Source organism: Balaenoptera acutorostrata, chromosome 19, assembly GCF_949987535.1.
Source record: "Balaenoptera acutorostrata chromosome 19, mBalAcu1.1, whole genome shotgun sequence".
NCBI classification, from domain to species: Eukaryota; Metazoa; Chordata; class Mammalia; order Artiodactyla; family Balaenopteridae; genus Balaenoptera; species Balaenoptera acutorostrata.
In genome coordinates, this window is record NC_080082.1 from 65795884 (window position 1) to 65816164 (window position 20281).

At 43.9% G+C, this 20281-nt stretch overlaps 2 protein-coding genes across 3 annotated transcripts in view; both read left to right on the forward strand.

Moving 5' to 3' along the window:
- LOC103007753 (uncharacterized) overlaps window positions 1–11936 on the forward strand; it is a 45342-nt gene extending 33406 nt beyond the window's left edge. Inside the window, 3 exon segments of the mRNA XM_057533755.1 lie at window positions 1134–2592; window positions 8808–8845; window positions 11800–11936. Of these exon segments, the coding sequence (XP_057389738.1) occupies window positions 1134–2437 (1304 nt within the window). The 3' untranslated portion in view covers window positions 2438–2592; window positions 8808–8845; window positions 11800–11936.
- A 229-nt stretch (window positions 11937–12165) lies between these two features.
- On the forward strand, window positions 12166–18953 carry LOC103009007 (zinc finger protein 134). Of its 2 annotated transcripts, XM_028164804.2 has the most exons (3): window positions 12166–12304; window positions 16411–16505; window positions 17154–18953. In XM_028164804.2, exon 3 carries the CDS (start codon window positions 17255–17257, stop codon window positions 18392–18394), a length of 1140 nt encoding a protein of 379 aa, XP_028020605.2. In that variant the 5' UTR covers window positions 12166–12304; window positions 16411–16505; window positions 17154–17254; the 3' UTR covers window positions 18395–18953. The 2 variants fall into 2 exon arrangements, with proteins under 2 accessions (XP_028020605.2, XP_028020606.2); XM_028164805.2 differs by lacking the exon at window positions 12166–12304 and having other exon boundaries at window positions 16202–16505.
- The last annotated feature ends 1328 nt before the right edge of the window (window positions 18954–20281 follow it).

Here is a 20281-nt window from a genome sequence, read left to right on the forward strand (position 1 = left end):
AGGTGCTGCTGTTGCTAGGGCTGGGTTGTTTGCACTGCCCTTTTCTCTCCTTGGAGACCTAATACCTGCTGCTCCGAAGCCTAGTAGGAAGCCAAATGGGTCCCATCTTGCTTGCCTCCTCCCTGCCTGGGTGACTTTCCAGATCCATGGTTCCTAGGTTTTGCTCCCTTCTTCTGACAGTTCTTTCATGCCTGCCTGTGCCAAGAATTGCATGTCACTGGACATGGGCACTACTTAGTTGCACCATGAGCTGTTTTTGTGATACCCTCATCTGAGGTTCTTTTTGTAACATTTAGTTTTCTTTTCTGTGCTCTGTTATGTGATGTTTCTTTGGGCTGGAATTGGCCACTTGCCTGTCCTGTCTGTCCCTTAGGACTTGAATTTTCTAAGTCCCATGTAGTTAATGTGGGTTGCAGGGGAGAGTCCTGGGTGCTTCATAGAATGGCCCACTGTGGCATAATGGGCTAGAGGGGGCCTGGCAAGGACATGACATCAGGGCTGTGTTCACGTCATACCAGGAACCTGTTCAAACTAGTGTTTTGGTGCCACTGCTGGGTGCCACACCTCATTTCCATCTCTTCTTCCCTGTTCTTTATACTTGGCCAGCTTGTCACTTTAACTCTGACTTCTGGCCCCTGGCTATACCCAACTTTCCTGCCTCCACCTGTTACCTATTCTTCTCTACTGCTGCCTCTGCAGTGTTCTCCAGTGTTGGCTCACATGTAACAGTTGGTGTGCACATATCCTTGATAGTCCTTGAACACCAGTTAGTCATTTGCAAATGGATTTTTCTATCCCTGGACAAAAATTTCTGTACAACACTCACATGTTAGCAGCAGCTAAGGCACTGCTCAAGGTGTGAGGAGTGAGTTGAAAACTGCCTGCCTCTCCTCACTGTGCTGCATCACATTCTTAACATTTTTTCATCTTGTGAGGCTTCCCTACTTCTGTAACCTTTTAGAGTCCCAGTACTGCAAAACAGCCCCTTCCTCGTCCTGATTCCAACTCCGTCATCCTGAAAACCACCTCATGTATTCATTCTTTGGTGTGTCAGACACATATTTGTGATGTGGCTGCCACCAGTCCCCAAAGTGAAGTCCCCACGTACTTCACTAGCATTTTTCTGTTTTCAGGTTGTTTGTGTGGCATAGAGAATGACAAGGCTCCTTCAGGACAGAGTGTTTCTCAGGAAAGAATGCCACAAATCAGGACTCTAAAGCCAGATCTGTCAACCCAGAAAACTCATCTCTGTGAGATGTGTGTTCCTGTCATGAAGGACGTTTTGTACCTGGCTGAGCATCAAGGAACGTATACTGGGCAGAAATCGTGTACATGTGTAGCATGTGGGGAACAATTCTGTTTCAGGGTGAATCTTCACCAACACCAGAAGGAGCACAGTGGGGAAAAACCCTGCAGCAAGGGTATGAACAGGACCTCCTTTTTGAAGAGCTATGGAATCTATTTGTCAGGGAAGCCTTTCACCTGTGGGGAGGGTGGAAAGGACACCGTGGGCCTTTTCCAATACCAGTCCACTCCCAAAGCGGTACTGAGTATACACAGCAGTACTGGCTGTGAGGAGGCCTTTCACTGTGGAAAAGGTCCTTACAAGTGTGATGAATGTGGGAAAGCCTTCTGCCACAAACGTACACTTGTTCAGCACCAAAGAATTCACTCTGGAGGACTGTATGAGTGCAGTGAATGTGGGAAAACCTTCACTTACAAGCACACATTTCTTCGGCACAAGACACTTCATACTGGAGAAAGGCCTTTTGAATGCAGTGAATGTGGGAAGGCCTTCAGGTTCAAATATAAACTTGTTCAGCACCAGCGTATTCACACTGGAGAAAGGCCTTATGAGTGTGCCGAATGTGGGAAAGCTTTTGGGTGCAAATCCAAACTTGTTCGGCACCAGAGAATTCACACTGGAGCAAGGCCTTATGAGTGTACTGAATGTGGCAGATTCTTTAGACAAAGCTCCAGCCTTGTTCAGCATCAGAGAATTCACACAGGAGCAAGGCCTTATGAATGTGGTGAATGTGAGAAATCTTTTAGCCAAAACTCCAGCCTCATTCAGCACCGCAGAATTCACACTGGAGAAAGGCCATATGAATGCAGTGAATGTGGGAAATCCTTTAGCCAAAGCTCCAGCCTCGTTCAACACCGAAGAGTTCATACAGGAGCAAGGCCTTATGAGTGCAGGGAATGTGGGAAATCCTTTAGCCAAAGCTTCAGCCTCATTCTACATCGGAGAATTCACACTGGAGAAAGACCTTATGAATGCGGTGAATGTGGAAAATCTTTTAGCCAAAACTACAGCCTCATTCAGCACCATAAACTTCACACTAGAAAAAGGCCACAAGAGTACAGCCAACATGAGAAAGCCTTCAGTTAACAGTCTGCTCTTATTCAACACCAAAATCTCACAACTCAGATCTAAGTTTTAGTTATTCAGCTAATGTGGAAAAAATACCTTTTGCATGAGGAAATCTACATAAGATAATGGCCTTAGACCTTCAGGGAATGTGCTATCTCTTTGCTCAGTGTGATAGCACTAGGGATCCTCTATGAGGAGTCATCTGCCATGAGTTCCAGGTATGTGAGAAATTTTCAGGAGCGGCATTTCATATTTTACCTGCTCAGGAACCTTGCCATAATTAAGTCACTGCCAGGTTCTGTGGCAGAAGTCAACTCGCCTCTACCATCTGGCAGGTCCTCATAGTGTGCATCAGTCACCACAGCATGCTCAGAGAAGACAGATGTTTGTGCTCTCTCTCCCATTCTCTAGAGGAAATCATAGTCCAAGCCCCTAGGGAGTTCCCATTCCCTTCTCTCTAACTAGTTATGGCACGGACCTGACCCAGTTTGGGCCCAAAGGACCCAGTCTGGGAACTGCTGGTGGCTTGTAAAGTTTTTCTTCTTCATAGCGTTGTTGGTCTTAGGTGATACTTTTGAAGCATTTTCTGTCCTCCAAGTCACCAACCTGGGAACGATCTGCTGCATATTGCTCTGATTTGTATAATAATAAAAATCTTATTGTTTAACTCACCTTTAACCTTAACAGTTTTATTCACCATGTGGGGTAGTTGAAAACAGAATTTGAAAAAAAAAAGAAAAAATAGAATTTGGCTTTGCTAGTGTGAACAGGTGGACAGGTTTCATGAGGGTCTCAGGGAACAGTATGGTGTAAGAAAGTCTGTCTTACTGCAGTTTTTGTCTAAGCTGTATTCCTGTCTGTGGTAAAATAAAAAAGTAAATATTTGATGTTTGTCCCCGGTTCCTGGCAGAGATCTTCTAAAACCCTTGGAATTTCCTGAGTAATAAGAGTGTTTTTTTGTGTGATAATGAAATGACTCAAGGCGGAGGCCTGTAAAGATCTTCAGCATGGGGGCTGGTCACCAGATATTAGAGGGTTAGAACTTTTAAGCCCCACCCCTGACATCTGGGGAGGGGAAGGAGCTGGAGATTGAGTTCAATCACAATGGCCAGTGATTTAGTCAACCGTGCCTATGTAATGAAACCTTAGTAAAAAATCCCTGAACAGTAGGATTTGGGGAGTTTCCATGTTGGTAAATACATCCAACCAGGAAAGGGTGTATACCCTGACTCCACTGGGTTAGGGGCTCCTGTGCTTGGGGTTCTTCTGGACCTCACTTCTTTATCTGGCTGTTGACTTGTGTCCTTCATAATAAACTGTAATTGTAAGTATGGCATTTTCCTGAGTTCTATAAGTCATTCTAGAAAATTATCAAACCAGATTTGTAGTCGACTTGGCAGAAGTGGGGGGTAGCCTTGGGACCCATTTTGTGGCTGGCAGTCTCATGGGACTGAGTCCTTAACCAGCGGGGTCTGCACTAACTCCAAGTAGTTAGTGTCAGAATTGAATTGAATTGTAGGATACCCAGTTGGTGTTGGAGAATTGGAGAATTGGTGTTGGAATGACATATTTGGTGTCAGAAAAAGTCACACAATGTACAAGGCCTTCTGGGAAAGACTGCTGGCCTCTGTGGTCCTAATAAGTACCTTGGATGGCAGGTTTTTTGTTTTTTGTTTTTTGTTTTTTTTATTTATTTCTTTTGGCTGTGTTGGGTCTTCGTTTCTGTGCAAGGGCTTTCTCTAGTTGCGCGGACTGGGGGCCACTCTTCATCACAGTGCACGGGCCTCTCACTGTCGCGGCCTCTCTTGTTGCAGAGCACAGGCTCCAGACGCGCAGGCTCAGTAGTTGTGGCTCATGGGCCCAGTTGCTCTGTGGCATGTGGGATCTTCCCAGACCAGGGCTCGAACCCGTGTCCCCTGCATTGGCAGGCAGATTCTCAACCACTGCGCCACCAGGGAAGCCCCACCAGGTTTTATTTTGTAGGCCCAAAGACCACCCTCAAGAGAGTACAGCTGTTACAAACTACAATACTTTTGGAACTGCAGTATCTAGGACGTGATAATTGTTCCCAGGTATAGTGAGAGAAATCAGTAGCACTTAAATTATGCAACATGACATTATTGAAGCCTGATAATCTTAAGTAAATTTGGAAAATACAAAGTGCTGATTAGTCTTTCTTTGGCTCTGAAATTGTGAGATTCTTAAATATTAAAACCAGTTTTAAAAATCTTCATATCGATATTTACCATTAAACTTGGAGTTAAATTTTACGATCGTCTCTGCATGGAAATTTTATTAAGACCATTGATGGTGACTTCCTCATTGCACAATTTCCACCTACACTTTTATCAGCCCAGAGAACCTTTGCTGCAGCCTCCATATTCCATTTGCTCAGCCACCATCTCTTACAAAGAGCCTCACTATAGGAGTACCTCAGATGTTGTGGGTTCAGTTCCAGACCACTGCAGTAAAGCAAATATTGCAGTAAAGGAAGTCACATGAATTTTTTGGTCTCCCAGTGCTTATAAAAGTTATGTTTATACTGTAGTCTATTAAATGTGCAATAGCATGATGTCTGAAAAAACAATGAACATACTTTATTTAAAAGATACTTTATTCCTAAAGAAAAAATGCTAACCATCCCCTAAGCCTTCAATGAGTCATAAGTTTTTGCAATAGTAACATCAGAGACCACTGATAAAGATCATAACAAATATAATAATGATGAAAATGTTTGAATTTTTGCAAGAGTTACCAAAATGTGACACAGCCATAAAGTGAGCAAATGCTGTTGGAAAAAAACAGCACCAATAGACTTGCTTGATGCAGAGTTGCGACAAACCTTCAATCTGTAAAAAAAAAAACCTCGGTATCTGCAAAGCACAATAAAATGAGGTATGCCTATAAGTTCCCTTTTGTTTGAAGGGAACACATATTGCAGAGCTGAACTGTAGTTCTAAGATTTTTTTTTTATCTTAAGTTTTTGTTTTTTAATATTTATTTTTTAATTAATTAATTAATTAATTTTGGCTGTGCCAGGTCCCAGTTGTGGCACGCGGGATCTTAGTTGCAATATGCGGACCTCTTAGTTGCAGCATGCATGCAGGATCTAGTTTCTTGACCAGGGATTGAACCTGGGCCCCCTGCATTGGGAGCATGGAGTCTTACCCACTGGACCACCAGGGAAGAAGTCCCTATTTTTGTTTTTTTACCCTAAATCTGCACTCTTTGATCTGACATCCAGAATGCTAAGGGCTTCTTAAAATCTTATTTTTGCTTTGTACACTCACCCCACTTGAATTCTTATTATGAACTCAGTAGCATCTTCATGGTGTGTCATAGGCCGTTTGTAGTGGAACACATAATTCTTATTTGTGGTTCTAATGGGAACTGTCCTTACAGCACAACCACTAGATCCCAACAGTTAGGGAAGTGTACTTGCACCCTACCCCAATAACCCTTGGCCCAGTTGCACATGCCAGCCACTTACAGCAGGGAGCATAAGATGCAGATACAGGGGAAGACCAGATCCATCATCAGGTTCACAAACACATTCTCTGCTCTTCAGAGCTACATAATTCCTGAGCTCAACAATCACTGCTCTAACTTTCCATTGCTCCTGTTGGCTAAAAAGACTCCATATTTCGATTACTTATCAGCCTTACTAACTGCCACCACCTGCAAACCTCACATCACTTAGTTGGGGAATGTCCAGATAACCTAGGACCTCTTCTAGCCGGAATTTTCCTACTAATTAGTCCTACTAATTATCTATAAATGTTTAGTCCATCTGCTTAAAAAGCTGTCATTACTGATCTCTCATTTAAAAGATTCCAAATCCTGGTCAAGGACTTTACCTGAATGCTCCAGTTGTCCCCTATTCCAGCAGCACCTTCCCCACTTCTGCTACTTGCCTATCCAGCTTGGTGTTCCTAGCTTAATATATTCACTGAAAACCTCAAGAATCTCAGAACTATTTGTTACTTTATATAAAGTTCCCCCAGGATTACTTCTATCTATATTAACATTCTGCTACCTTTATACAGAGAAAAGAAAATCATTATTTGATTTTATTTGACAATACCCTCTGCCTCCCAAATCTAAAACAAATATCTTATGGGCTCCCTTATGTTGAGAAGGTAGTGATGCCTCCCCTCAATTTAGGGTCAGTCCCTCTATTAATGCCATCTAAGGATGATTTTCCCATGACTTAGCTTCTGAGGGTTTTTTTTCTTGGTTTTGTAAATCTATTGATGATAAACCACCCATCATTGATCTTCAGTCTTTTAATCTGTTTTACAAATAGCAACAATAAAATTTGTGTACTTCATAAAATAGCTACCCTTCACTTTATGATCTAGTACATTTTCTGTTCTACCATTTCTCTCCCTCATGCTTTATGGCTAAATTTTATGAGCATTTTCTTTCTCTTTTTGTTTCTATTACCTCAACTCCTATGTAGTTCTCTAATCGTTCTAATGAGAGTTTTTATCTTCACAACTCCATCATCATTAATGAATTTAAGATTTTCCTTAAAGTTCCTTTCAGGAGCTTTTGACACCATTTTTTTTTTCCTTTGTATTTTTTCTTTTATTAATTTATTTTTATTTTTGGCTGTGTTGGGTCTTCGTTTCTGTGCGAGGGCTTTCTCTAGTTGTGGCAAGTGGGGGCCACTCTTCATCGCGGTGCACGGGCTTCTCACTATCGCGGCCTCTCTTGTTGCAGAGCACAGGCTCCAGACGCGCAGGCTCAGTAGTTGTGGCTCACGGGCCTAGTTGCTCCGCGGCATGTGGGATCTTCCCAGACCAGGGCTCGAACCCGTGTCCCCTGCATTGGCAGGCAGATTCTCAACCACTGCGCCAGGGAAGCCTCCTCCTTTGTATTCTTAATATACTGGATTTGTTTTTTTTAATTTTTTGATTTAATTTTTTAAAAATTTATTTTTTTTGGCTTGCTGTGCAGCTTGCAGAATCTCAGTTGCCCGACCAGGGATTGAACCCGGGCCACAGCATGAAAGCCCGGAAGGAATCCTAACTACTGGACCACCAGGGAACTCCCTGGCTTTGTTTTTTTTAAATGCATTCCCTTAATATTGTAATAAACAGGAGCTCAATCAGCAGTTATTTGTCTCTTCACAACCTATACACATTCTGTTGGTAATCTTATGCAATGGCATGGTTGTAAATATTGTTTTAAGCTCAAAACTTCCAAATGTATATCTCCATCCAAGAATCCAGTGATTGTCTAATGATCTACTTTGTAACCTATTCCTGGACATCTGGTAGACATCATAGATTCAACACCTTCAAACTTCTCCTCAGCTTTCATTTAAAAATTTTTTTTAAACTTTATTTATTTGCAGCAGTTTTAGGTTGACAGCAAAATTGACAGGAACGTACAGCGATTTCCCATATACCCCATGCCCGCATATATGCATAACCTCCCCCATTAACAACACCCCCCACTAGAGTGATATATTTGTTACAATTGATGAACCTAAAATGACACATTATCACCCAATGACCATGGTTTACATTAGGGTTCACCCTTGGTGTACATTTTATGTGTTTGGATAAGTGTATAGTGGCATCTATCCATTGTTCTGAGCTGGTCTCAGTCTGTCAGTGAGCAATGTTGTGGTTGGACTGGCTCTTGTGTTTCTTATTGTGATTGCAAGATGCCCTTCAGCAATATCCAGGAAACCGAAAAAAAATACAGGTTTATTATTATTTTTAAACAGTTTTTTACTACATTTATTTATTTATTGTTATTATTTGGCCGTGCAGCATGTGGGATCTTAGTTCCCTGACCAGGGATCGAACCTGCGTCCCCTGCAGTGTAAGCGTGGAGTCTTAACCAATTGACTGCCAGGGAAGTCCATATAGGTTTATTATTTACAAACCTGAAAATTACATAGCACATCCGGATCCACATAGCAAGGTCGAGGGGAGAGAGACAGTACATGGGCCTGGGGTTCTGCTTTTATTGTGGTCGAGAGTGGGGGTGTAGGGTTTTATGGGCTCACTCTTTATTGGGGAATTTAAAACATAAGAGTAGGAGTTTAAAGCACAGGAAGAGAAAAAAACAAGTAACCCAAATGGTCAGTTACAGAAATCAACCAACAGCTCCTAAAGCAAAGGAGCCCCAGTGGGAAAGGCAGGCTGGCTCTTTATCTAATCACCTGGCTGGCAATGTTGTTTATTCCAGATAGCCATCTTTGAAGTGGATGCCTCTTTGATGCCTTGGCAAACAAAGTTTAAGTCAGGCACTTGCGTTACAAAAAAGAAAATAAAACAATTGTCAGGGCTTACACTGCAATCCACCATTAGAGTTCCATTCAGATGAGTTTCACTGCCCTAAAAATTCTCCACCTTTTTATTCCTCCCTCCTGCCTAAGGCCTGGTAACCACTGATATTTTTACTGTCTCCATAGGTTTGCCTTGTCCGGAATGTCAGAGTTGGAATCATACAGTACGTAGCCTTTTCAGATTGGCTTCTTTGCCTTAGTAATATGCATTTAAGTTTCCTCCATGTCTTGTCGTGGCTTGATAGCTCATTTCTTTTTAGAGCTGAATAGTATTTCCTTGTCTGTATGTACCACAGTTTATTTATCCATTCACCTCCTGGACATCTTGCTTGCTTCCAAGATGGAACACTGGCAGTTATGAATTAAGTTGCTATAAACATCCATGATGTGCAGGTTTCTGTGTGGACAAACGTTTTCAATTCCTTTGGGTAAATACCAAGGAACAAAATTTCTGGATTGTATGGTAAGTCTATGTTTAGTTTTTAAGACACTGCCAGACTGTCTTGCAAAGTGGCTGTGCCACTTGCATTCCAGCCAGCAATGAATGAGAGTTCCTGTTACTAAACATCCTCACCAGCATTTGGTGTTTTCAGTGTGAGCTTTCTTTTAATTCTGCTCTGGCCACAGCTTTCCCATTTTCAGTCGATGCCAACCGCATCCTTCCAGTTGCTGAGACTAAAAACTCTAGGGATCATCCTTGACTCATTCTTTTTCTCATACCACAGAACCAGCCCCATAGGAAATCTGATTGGGTCCACTTTCAAAGTATATCATGAGTCTCACCACTTTTCATCACCATGCCTGCCCCCAGCCTGATTAGCACCATCCTCTACCTGGATTTTTGCAATGGTCATCTAACTGATTTTCTCTATCCTATGCTTGTTTTTTTTGCAGTCTATTCTCAACTCTCCAGCCAACATGACCCTTTAAAACTATGAGTCAGGTAGTGTCCATCTTTGACTAAAATCCTGCAAAGACTTCTCCTTTTACTTAAAGAAAATTCAAAAGTTTTACAAGACCCTGAGGCACTTCACAGGCCTTTAGCCCATGTTCCTCTCGACCTCCTTTTTTTGAATTTTAAAAATTATTTATTTATTTATTTATTTTTTCACACACACACACACACACACACACACACACACACACACACTGTATTTTATTTTTACAAGAGATAAATAGACTGACACCAAGCATTGTAAATGGATGACCACAACAAAAGCAACAATGATTGCAATTACCAAACACGAAACACACTCATACTATGTCACAATATTGACATTCAGTCCAGTAATCCTCTACTGTAACAGCTCCTTTACTTTGCAGTGAAAATTGATTTCTATACTCTTTGCCTCTGAGTCCTTGTGGGATTTTTTTTTCTAATTCAAACAAAGTCACAAAAATTATAATCATCCTCATCAGTTCATTCAGTCCCATGGAATTAATTTTTTTTTTCATCTTGATCTTTTGTTAGCACTTGTATGAGTTCATCAGTTTTTCATTAGAGTTCTGAAAATGCTTATTCATTCAGTTCAGCAGTACAGTTACCAGAAACCTGTACTTGTCAGAGTCTTTTCTATGAATTCCTTGAAGATGAAACCCTTTTATAGGAACATATTTGCAAAAGCATCAGAGTACACCCAGAACTGTCTGTAAATGACAAAAGACTCAAAAATGACCACAGTTAAAGATTTGATGAAAGTTCATAATAGTGCAATTGACAAAGAAATTTAGTTTTTTCTGAGATATACATTTTAAAGTAATAACTAGAATTATGACTTATGACATTATACCAGAACATATAAGATTTTTAGAAATTTCACGTAATGTCTGAAACATTTATATTAACATATTTCCATACAGATAAGCCAATGAAAGTTTAGTATTAGTTGTTTTGTTTGTTTGTTTGTTTATACTGCAGGTTCTTATTAGTCATCAATTTTATACAAATCAGTGTATACATGTCAATCCCAATCGCCCAATTCAGCACACCACCATCCCCACCCCACCGCAGTTTTCCCCCCTTGGTGTCCATATGTCTGTTCTCTACATCTGTGTCTCAACTTCTGCCCTGCAAACCGGCTCATCTGTACCATTTTTCTAGGTTCCACATACATGCGTTAATATACGATATTTGTTTTTCTCTTTCTGACTTACTTCACTCTGTATGACAGTCTCTAGATCCATCCACATCTCAACAAATGACTCAATTTCGTTCCTTTTTATGGCTGAGTAATATTCCAAAAAGTATTTATTTATTTAGGCTGCACTAGGTCTTAGTTGCAGCATGTGGGATCTTTAGTTGTGGCACATGTGTGGGATCTAGTTCCCCAGCCAGGGATGGAACCCAGGCCCCCTGCATTGGCAGCACGGAGTCTTACCCACTGGACCAGCGGGGAAGTCCCTCTGACCTCTTTTTTTTTTTCCCTATAAATTTATTTATTTATTTTGGCAGGCTTCTCATTGTGATAGCTTCTCGTTGCAGAGCATGGGCTCTAGGCACGTGGGCTTCAGTAGTTGTGGCTCGCAGGCTCAGTAGTTGTGGCGCTTGGGCTTAGTTGCTCCATGGCATGTGGGATCTTCCTGGACTAGGGCTCAGACTTGTGTCCCCTGAATTGGCAGGAGGATTCTTAACCACTGTGCCACCAGGGAAGTCCCTGACCTCCTTTTTAAAACTCCCTTCCTCACTCACCTAGTTCCATGGGCATCAGCACCTGGCTTTGCTTAGGACATGACACTGGCTGATACAGTGCTTGGATATGCACCAAAATGCCACATGACTTAATTCTTCATCATTTTTCAAGTCTTGCCTGAAGTATCCATGAGGTTTCTCATTACTATTCTATTTAATATTACACCGTCTCATTCCCTGCTTTGCCCCGAAATCCAGCTTTTTTCACCCAAGGCACCTATCATCATACAGCATATCGTATAATTTACTCATTTTTTCATAATTGCATCTTTGCTTCTCTCTTCCATCTGTAAGTATTTAAAAAACAAGGAAATATGAGTGGACTATGAGTGGATTCAAAGTGACATTTGATGTGGTGTGTCCATTAGGTTTTGTAGCTTTGGGGAATATCTGAGAGAACATTTCTAAACATTTCTTCAATCCTTGCAGAGTACACTACACGGAAACTGGGCGTGGGCTTCTTAAGAAGAGTGAAGCTCCGCCCCGTCCTCGGAGCCGTGAGGCCCCAGCGTCCCTTGTGGTTCCACGCGAGGGCGTCAACCAGTCGCTGCGGCCGATGGCTCAGCGGGAACTACATTACCCAGAAGCCCGTGCGCCGCGCAGCGGCGGCACTCTTAAGGGCATTTCCGTACGTGCGGAAGTCGTCTGGGAGGGACTTCCGGCATCTTCTTCGCGGCGGACATTTTGTTGGCTCCTGGTCGACCCATCAGAGCATAACGTCGGGAGCTGAGGTTCGATTCAGCGGTGACGGAAAGTGAGAAGGCGCGAGAGGCTACACTGTCCTCGATGCAGAGTGGCTCGGTGGTGGCAGCGCTCGCGAGAATTCCGCCGCCTGGCCGAGCAACGGCTATGCCTGGTTACCGACCTGGGATCCCTCCCGAATCTGTGTGGTCCAGACTGTGATGGCGGCGGCCTTGGGGACGGACCCGCTTAGGTGGGTGCTGCGTTCCCCGGGTCTTGACGCGTCTCGCCCCCCACCTTCGAATCGTAGGACCCCGAGTGAGTGGTGCCTATTGAGGCTCTTGTGGCCCAGACTCCAGGGCGTTTGCAGATGGAGCCGCCATTTCTAATAGCCAGTGTGGTGAGACGTTTAAGAGTGGTACCCCGCCGAGCCACTAGCAGGAGCAAAGACTTGGGGTTGTCACTGAGCCGGGAACTTTCGGGAGACTGGGGTGCTCACATCAGGGAGCAGAGAGTGTGAGTAGTAGTCATGCCTGGAACGTCAGGGTGAGGCGAGTGCTTTCATTAGGAGGACGTTGGGAGCCGTGGAGGGACATGATGTGATCAGGGATTTTTAAAAGTATTCCCAAAGCTCAAGGGAAAACAAACTAGGGTGGGGTGGAAATGATGAGGATGGAGGCAGGGAGACCGGTCAGGAGGCCACAAACTCCAGGAACGTTGTGGTGGTGGCTGTTCCAGAACAGTGGCAGGGGACGGATTGGGACTGGATAAATCATTAAATTCTGGAGAGATTTTAAAGATAGAACCAACAGAATTTTCTGGTGCGTTAGATACAGCTGTGAGTGAAAACGGGATGTGAAGGGCCACCTCAGTTTTGTTTTTCCCCTGAACATCTGAAAGAATGGAAATGGGTAAGTTGGACGAGGGAAGCACCTTTCAGGGGAATCAGGAGTTGGACTTAGGACATGGTAAATCCATAGTGTTTCACAGTAGAGGCGTCACATGGGCATTTGGATATGCTGGTCTGGAGTTCTGCAGAGCGAGCTGGGCTGGAGACCTCTGAGGAGTGAGGTCTTATCAAAGCCTGGAGATGAGATTTAGGGGGAGAATGTTAAGGTTGTTATTTTATGTGGTCCCTGAGGTGAAAGAGTACAGGGAAAAGGGGTGGACGTCCCTGAGATTTCCTCCAGAAAGGAGAGTTCCTGGAATATGAAAGGGTTGTGGCTGGTGTCAGCAGGAGGAGAGGGTTGTAGGGTATTAGGAACCTGACCTGAGATGGAGAGCAAGGTGTAAGGTGCTATAAATTTGCCACTCTGTGGACTCAGCATGCCCCTCTGTGGAGCCGAGGAAAAGTCAGCCAGGCTAGTGGAGCAGCCCCACCCCAATCCAGGGCACTGTTACATCAGTTCCCTGACTCCTCAGGTGAGGAGAGATGATGAACACCTCTAATGAAGGGCCACCAGCATGCTCACCTTTAGAGAAATATATACCAGGTAGGCTGGTTTGGTGAAAGGATCTAGTGTATACCTGGCAAGTATACATTAGCAGGCAGTTAAAAATTAAAAATATTTAGGTATGATAAATTTATACCACTGCTTAATTGATTGAAAAACTTGTCTCTTAAGTATTTGATTACAATGAAAAGTCTTAAATACCAAGTTTTATTAAAGATTTAAAAACAAACCCAGAACTTAAAAGAACCTATTACGTACTTCATTTGAACCAAAAACAGTTGCAAAACTGTTAAACACGTGGACGGTAAAACTTAATTCAAAGAGCGCTTGACGCGTACTAACACGTCTGATATAAACAGCTCTATTAGGTGGATACCACCATTATCCCTGCTTTGTACGTGAGAACACAGAGAAATCTTGGATCGTGGTCACATAGCTGGTAGGAGGCAGCACTAAGGTCTGAGTATCTTAAGTTAGACAATCTGAAATCATCCTCACCAAAGGGCAGGGCAGGGGTGAGAGGAACAGTTCTGTCTCTGAGATCCCACTACGATAACCTGCCACTCCCAGTTCCCTCTTCCTGCCAGATTGCTGTGGTGGCAGAAGCGATTATGATCCCTGCATAGGTGAGTGCAAAGTGTACAGGTCCTCAGTCAGCCTTGCCTACCTCTCAATGATCTTAGCAACCCATTATGGCAGATAATGGTGTCTTGGGAATCTTAACCTACCCTTCTGCCTGCCATTGGGTTTGGGGATCCTGGTGTCACCAAAGGCCTTGTGCCCTGCAAGCTATTCTGGAATTATATGGAAGGATTTCCATTTCCAGCAAGCAATAGGAAGAAGTATGGAACAGTGCCCATGGGAACCAGCATATGCAAATACATCACTTGAGACTGAACTGGTCTTGTTCAGGGAACTTTAGTTCTCCATTATGTCTAGTGATCAGAGAGCAGGGGACAGGATTCAGCTCTGAAATGGCAGCCTGTGGAGCTGGGCTTCTGTTCTGAAAGTGGTGGGACCCATGGAAAGTTTGGAGCAGAGAAGGGAGTGATCTTATTCTGGTCAGGGTTTCTCTGGCTGCGCAGTGAAGAAAAGACTATGGGGGTAGTAAAGAGGACTGCTGATGATGGCTGGGCCAGAGTGGTGGCTACGGGGGTAAGAGACAAGTGCTTGGATTCTGGTGGGGTTTGTTTGTTTTTATTTTTAAATAAATAGAAGAAGAAGGCCAGTGGGTATGGGCTTTGAACGAGAGTTTAGTGGTAAGTGTTAAGCCTGTGACTGATGAGGGAGGGTATAGTATCCCCAGCATGCAGTAGCAAGGTGGAAACGGTCTGGCTTTATCTGATAATCTGCACGTGCTTCTGAATTGCTGAAGTTTAATCAAGGAAGGAAGAAATTAAAAGCTGAGTTTGGCAGTGGAGGCCATTGACTGGGGCTGGATGTAATCCTGGATGCGTTAACCAAGCATTCTCTGGATGCCATGTGCAGGTTTACATCTGGGAGGTACCTACTTTGGGAGCCTCCTTAGATAACGAGAGAGGTGTGATCTAAAGAATGATGTGTCCATGGAGATGGAATCTGACTTCATGGCCTGGGGGCTCTGGTACTGAGGGCTTTAAGGGCAACGCAGAGCTCAAATTTGTGTATGAGAGGCATAATCTCTGGATCCCATGGGAACTAGCTGGCTGGAGAAGGGTTGGTTCCTGCCTGCCAGGCCCAGACTATACAGTGTTTATCTGTCCACTTGCTTGTTGTTCTAGGCTGGGCGAAATGATTAATGGAAAATGAGGAAAGAGGAGGCATCAGTTACACCAGGGCCTGCTGTCTTGTTTTGAGTTGGGGAGCTGGGGAGGAATGTGAAAGTGTGGTGGATACACTGGAAATCCTGGGGAGAGAGGCTGCCCTTGTGCTGTTGTCCTGTTCATGTAGGATCATGTGACTTTTGAGGGTGTGTTTGTGTATTTTTCCTGGGAGCAATGGGGGCCTCTTGATAAAACTCAGAGACTCTCGTATCACAATGCAGTGCCTTCTATGCTTTGCTTTTACGGTTTTCCTGGGTAAGGCCCTGCATATCCCAGTTTTCTGGGCTGTGTTCTGCTCTTCCTGTTTTTCCCCTAGAAGTTGCGATTTCCTTCCTATAGCTAGACCGTGGGCACTCCCTCACATACGTCCTCTGGGTGCCAGGTCTTGGCTGGGTATGCTCCCTATGCTTCCCGACTTCTGTTGCCCCAAAATTGCCAGGAAGGATTTGAAGGTCAAGAGTCTTATGGTCAGCCCAGTGGATACTACCCTGCCCAGCCTCTTTCTGGGTGGATGGCTCTGTCTACACTCATGATGCCTTTTTTTTTTTTTTTTTTTTAATTTTATAGCTACTTTATTTATTTATTTCTTTATTTTTGGCTGTGTTGGGTCTTCAGTTCGTGCGAGGGCTTTCTCTAGTTACGGCAAGTGGGGGCCACTCTTCATCGCGGTGCAGGGACCGCTCTTCATCGCGGTGCGCGGGCCTCTCACTATCGCGGCCCCTCCCGTTGCGGGGCACAGGCTCCAGACGCGCAGGCTCAGTAGTTGTGGCTCACGGGCCCAGCTGCTCCGTGGCATGTGGGATCTTCCCAGACCAGGGCTCGAACCCGTGTCCCCTGCATTAGCAGGCAGATTCTCAACCACTGCGCCACCAGGGAAGCCCCATGATGCCTTTTTGCTCCAGATTATGTCCCTTTTCTTTAATTGACATTCCCTTGGGCCTAACTCTGTCATGAATTACAGTTACGGTCACTGCTTGTGGGGCCCACTGGATTATTCCTTTAAGATGTTCATTTTGTATTTAATCTCTTCTGGGTGGGCTACCCTGGGCCATTGCTTTCCTATTTGCTTGCCCTGTCTTTCCTGTGTGACTTGTATCTTCTAGATCCTCTGTGGTTGCTGAACTGTAGCAGGGGAAAGATGAGTGCCTGATTGAGAGGTCCTGACTAGCCACAGCAAAAGAGGCATGGACAGGCCCTGGTGAGTGGGAGCCTGGGCAGGATGTAACTTCAAGGATGGGTTCAAATAACACCAGAAACCTGTCCTATGCCCACTGCTGTTTGGTGCCCAGGCTATAGGCCATACCTTATTTCTCTTTTCCTCCCCATTCTGGACTCTACATACTTGTCACTTCTATTCTGGTCTGTGACCCAGGGCTGCCCACCCCACTCATCAGTGCTCTCTACTGCTCCCTCTGTGGTGCTCTCATCTGTTGGACAATGCTAATGTGTCATGAAACATAAACATGTCCTTAAATAGTTTTTGAATACCAGTTACTCATTTTAAATCACATTTTCTGGGCCTGGACATAACGTTTCTGGATAGTACTCACCTGTCACCAATAGTCAAGGCCCTTCTAAAAGTCATTTGCAAGGTGTGAGTTGGAGAGCTTGCCTGCCTCTTCTCCCTGAGCTACACCCCATCCTGTGTCTTTGTTGTAAGGCCTTCCCCATTCTGTGACCCACAGAGTCCAGTACTGCACAGCAGCTCTTTCTTTAACCTAATCCCAAAGCTGTTGTCCTGCCAGCAACCCTGTGGACTCAATCCTGGGTATGCTAGATACACATTTGTGATGTGTATCTCCCACTGAAGTCAGCATGCTGTTCAGCAGCATTTTTCTGCTTTCAGGTTGTTGGCATGGAGTGGAGAATGAAGAGGCACCTTCTGAACAGAGTGTTTCTGTAGCAGTGTCACATGTTCATACTTTCAAGGCAGATTCATCGAACCATATGGCTCACCCTTGCGACTTATGTGGCCCAATCTTGAAAGATATTTTGCACCTGGATGAACACCAAGAAACACACCATGGACTGAAACCTTACACATGTGGGGCATGTGGGAGACAATTCTGGTTCAGTGCAAACTTTGACCAGCACCAGAAGCTGTACAATGTAGAGAAACTATTAAGAGGAGACAAAGGCAGGACCTCATTTGTGAAGAACTGTAGGGCTTGTGAAGAACCTCACCTGTCAGAGAAGCCCTTTGCATGTGAGGAGGAGCAGAAGAACTTCCAGACTAGTTTGGGGAGTCACCAGCAAAAGGCCACCCACAGCAAGAGGAAAACAAGGAGCACTGAGAGCAGGGAGGCCTATCACATTGGACAAATGCATTACAAGTGCAGTGAATGTGGGAAAGCTTTCAGTCGCAAAGATACACTTGTCCAGCACCAGAGAATCCATACTGGAGAAAAGCCTTACGAGTGCAGTGAATGTGGGAAAGCGTTCAGCCGCAAAGCCACACTTGTCCAGCACCAGAGAATCCACACAGGAGAAAGGCCTTATGAGTGCAGTGAATGTGGAAAAGCCTTTAGCCGCAAGGACAACCTTACTCAGCACAAAAGAATTCACACTGGAGAAATGCCTTATAAGTGTGGCGAATGTGGCAAATACTTCAGCCATCACTCCAACCTAATTGTACACCAGAGAGTTCACAATGGAGCAAGGCCTTATAAGTGCCACGATTGTGGAAAAGTCTTCAGACACAAATCCACACTTGTTCAGCATGAGAGTATCCACACTGGAGAAAATCCTTATGTTTGCAGTGAATGTGGGAAATCCTTTGGCCACAAATACACCCTCATTAAACACCAGAGAATTCATACTGAGGCAAGGCCTTTTGAGTGCATTGAATGTGGGAAATTCTTTAGTCGAAGCTCTGACTTTATTGCACACCAGAGAGTTCACACAGGTGAAAGGCCTTTTGTGTGCAGCAAATGTGGGAAAGATTTCATCAGAACCTCCCACCTTGTTCGGCACCAAAAAGTTCACACTGGAGAAAGGCCATATGAATGCAATGAATGTGGAAAATCGTATAGCTTAAGCTCCCATCTCATTAGGCACCAGAAAGTTCACACTGCCAGAAGGCTTTAGGAGTGCTTCCAACACAACAGAACTCATGGCGAGGAACTCTGTGACTGCCTTTAGAGAGGGAGACATCAATCGTGTCGAACCACATATATCTGGACATTAATACTGTGGAGTATTTATGAATGCCAGGTGCAGGGAAAGCTTTCAGGGGTTATGTTGCACTTTCAGACCTGCTCAGGTTCCTTGCCAAATTTGTTAGTGTCAGTACCTGTGGCTGAAACCATCTCAGATCTACCAGCTTAATTACCCTAATATTCTTAAGGGAGGCAGAACTTCATACTCTCTTCAATCCCTGGAGGAAATTATAAGAAACCTGAATTAAATGGTGGTCCTCATTTGCTCCCTTCTGACCAGAAAAGGTGTGGACATGATCCACCTTTAGCCAAGAGGACCTGAGCTGTGTTCTGGTAGCAGAAAAGGTTTACTTTATTCATGGACATTGTTGGTCTCATGTGATACTTGTGATGAATTTTTCCAGCCTCCAAGTCACCCAGGCTGGATAACTACTTGCCTCATGTTGCTCTGGTTTGTGTGGTAATAAATACCTTATTATTTAAGCCACCTTTAATCTCGGAGGTTCTTTTTAGTGTCTGGAGTGGTTTAGAAACCGTTAGACTCTGCCAAACTGAAGAGGTAAACTGTTTGTGGTGGGCTCTCAACTGTGTGCCTCAAATGGAACAGCAGGTTGGCAGAGAACAGTTCTCAGTCCAATCTTGGTGTTAACTTTCATTGCTGACAAAAACTTGGGTGAGAATTCAGGGCTTTGTGGATTTTGTCCACAAAAATCTGATTTTGTCTGGATTTCAGAGTTATTAGAGGGTCCAGACATCACCTTGAGGAGGGTGGTATTGTAACAACTTACAACATGTTTGGGAGCAGCATGGCTTCAGTGTCTTGTTTTCACCATATATTTCACATTCCCTGGCACTGTTGAGGGGCAGCTGTTCCTCAGGACCTGCCAAGTGCCATATGCCCTGAAGGCCAGAAACTGGTACAGGAGTCACTGGCTGTAAGACTTACTGTGTCCAGGAAGGAAACAAAATTGATACAGAAACACTGGGTGTGAATAATTGGGATTGGAGAGACTGCTGCAAATGAGAATGGGTATGCCCATGCTAAAAACACATCCATAAACATTCAAGTCACTATTGCTGGATGCGATCATGTATGGAGATTGTCATGCTCTCTGGGGCTGTCTCATTCTTACGACCAGGGTCAGTGGCAGAGCAAAGAATGTAGTTTTCCTCAATTTCTGTGCCTCCTTGGGCTCTTCAGCTGATGTCTTTGCTGCATGGGCAGGAACCCTGGGACTGAGAGTAGAACTGTAGTCAACATGCAGTATACTGCACACACTGTACAGTTTGGTAAACCTTAATATATGTATACATATTTGAAATCGTCTAGTCATGACATTGGATATATCCATCACCCTTTCTCAGTGCCTTTCCTAATACTTTCCCTACCATCCGTAGACAACCATTGTTTGACTTTCAGTATAGATAAATTTGCCTTTTCTAGAATTATATTTAAGTGGAACCTTAAAAGTTTATTTTTGTCTGCTGTCTTGCAACATGATGATTTTGAGAATCATCCATAGCTCATTCTCTTTATTTCTGAGTAATGTTCTGTATGGATATACCACACCATATCAATTTATCTTAAATGATATTTGGAGTTCCCCCCCCACCAGATTCTAAATATTAAAAATAAAGCTACTGCAAATATTCATGTGCAAGTATTTTTATGGACGTTTAGCTGAGGAAATTTCTAAAAATTGTTGAAAGTTGTGGCCTCGTTTCTTCTTACTGATTATAGTAAAATGTGATAGGGAAAAGTAAATATAGGGAAGACGTGAAAAACAGAAAAGACCCAAGACTTGATGATTTGGGA

Excerpts from the sequence above, each read along its gene's own strand:
- LOC103009007 (XM_028164804.2), top strand. The coding sequence starts at position 17,255 with ATGGCTCACCCTTGCGACTTATGTGGCCCAATCTTGAAAGATATTTTG.